Below are 1,719 nucleotides of genomic sequence, written 5' to 3' on the forward strand. Positions count from 1 at the left end.
GTAATATCGTGGCATGATTCACGGCCTGTTCACACGGGGGGATGAATGAAACGTCGTGGCATGTTCGTTCTCTCAGGGTGCTATGCTGGAAAGTGTGTGTCTGAGAGGGGAACAGCTGTCTTGGTTCCTCTCAAAACTGCATCACCACTTCTGTTAAATATGAAAAATATCAGCGCTTATATTCCCTCTCGGCTCTGTGAGAAAGCTTGCCCAAGAACTACATTAAGCAAAGAGCTGGATTTTCGATTTATTTGGTCTGTGATTTAAATAACTGCATTGTGTGTGTGTGTGTGTGTGTGTTGTGTGTGTTGTGTGTGTGTGTTGCGCGCACAGTGGTGAATTCGACATGGCCACATGGACAAATCAGCCTTATTCAGATTTATTAACCTTGGGGGAAGTGTTTTTGTGTATACATTTTTTAAATTCCTGTGTGTGTGTGTGTGTGTGTGTGTGTTTTGTCCTTACAGGCGTGTAACGAGTTCACCACCCACGTGATGAACCTGTTGCGGGAGCAGTCGCGCACGCGCCAATTTCGCCCAAAGAGATCGAGCGCATGGTGAACATATCCACCGCAAGTTCAGCTCCATCCAGATGCAGCTCAAACAGAGCACCTGCGAGCGAGGCCGTCATGATCCTGCGCTCCCGCTTCCTCGATGCCAGGTGTGTGTCCTTGTATACACGAGTGTGTGTGCACATCTCCATTCTGCAAACCGTGCACACCACGCTCCATGCTGCAAATAACCTCCCAATTTAACAACACTGCACATCATCATATGCTCCCCTCTCTGCCTGATAACCATATGAATGGCTGATGTAGGAGGCCTATCGTGCTATAAACATGCTGTAACACATGCTGTTTTTGCTACTCACCACACACACTGGGATGGTTTACATCTACGGATGCCATTTGGACCAGCATACCCAACAACACTGGCCAATAAGAGTTCCCTGCGTGCTCCATAACGCTAACTGTTTCCCTTTTTTAATGTAATCGCTTGTTCCTTTTGATGCGTGCTTCGGATTTGCATACATTTCTCCAAGGATAAATGTCGCTCAAAGTCTGAGTTGGAGGCATAACATTTAAATGAGGCATGCGCTCCCTTACAAAGCTCCCTATCTATTCTCTTGCAAATTATTGTGGTGGTGCAGCAGCGGCGAGGGGAAGGGGAAGGGAGAGGAAGAAGAGAGCTTTGACTGGTTGAGAGGCACTGCCATGCTCGGCTCCGCTGATTAATCTACTGGCTGCTGGAGCCCATGCTGTGCACATTTACATATTCTCAAGCAGGCTTTTGGAGTGATTTTAGCACAAATCTCCTCACCGGTGGATACATGCATGGAGATTTTACAGGGTTCCCCTCCAGCTTATGTAAAGCCCTCTTTAAATGTGGCACATGCAGACGTGACCTGATAGGTGCAAGAGATAGGGGTCAGTCAATACTCTGCATCAAGCATTATAATATCTGCTTCAAGGTGTTGTGTGTGTGTGTGTGTGTCAATTCAGCCTTGTTTCTGTGCTGTATGTATTTTTTAGCATGCTGGGATACAAAGATTTTACTTGGATTATCTGTGTGTCTACTGTTAGACACATTTATTCTATATCCTTGAAGTCTTCTATATCAAATTAGGAATTACATTTTTGGATAGTATATACCTGACTTTCAGTACCAACACCAAAATAGTACTTTTTTAATTCTTGCTTTAAAGGTCCAGTGTGAAACA

General features: G+C 45.2%; 1 protein-coding gene across 1 annotated transcript in view; it reads left to right on the forward strand.

Moving 5' to 3' along the window:
- LOC118321762 (pre-B-cell leukemia transcription factor 1-like) overlaps window positions 1–1,719 on the forward strand; it is a 64,940-nt gene that overhangs the window by 51,108 nt on the left and 12,113 nt on the right. Inside the window, 4 exon segments of the mRNA XM_035653248.1 lie at window positions 468–519; window positions 522–560; window positions 563–615; window positions 617–660. Coding sequence (XP_035509141.1) covers window positions 468–519; window positions 522–560; window positions 563–615; window positions 617–660 — 188 coding nt within the window.

This window comes from Morone saxatilis, unplaced genomic scaffold, assembly GCF_004916995.1.
Source record: "Morone saxatilis isolate NCDOM2014 unplaced genomic scaffold, NCSU_SB_2.0 Contig12, whole genome shotgun sequence".
Classification (NCBI taxonomy): domain Eukaryota; kingdom Metazoa; phylum Chordata; class Actinopteri; family Moronidae; genus Morone; species Morone saxatilis.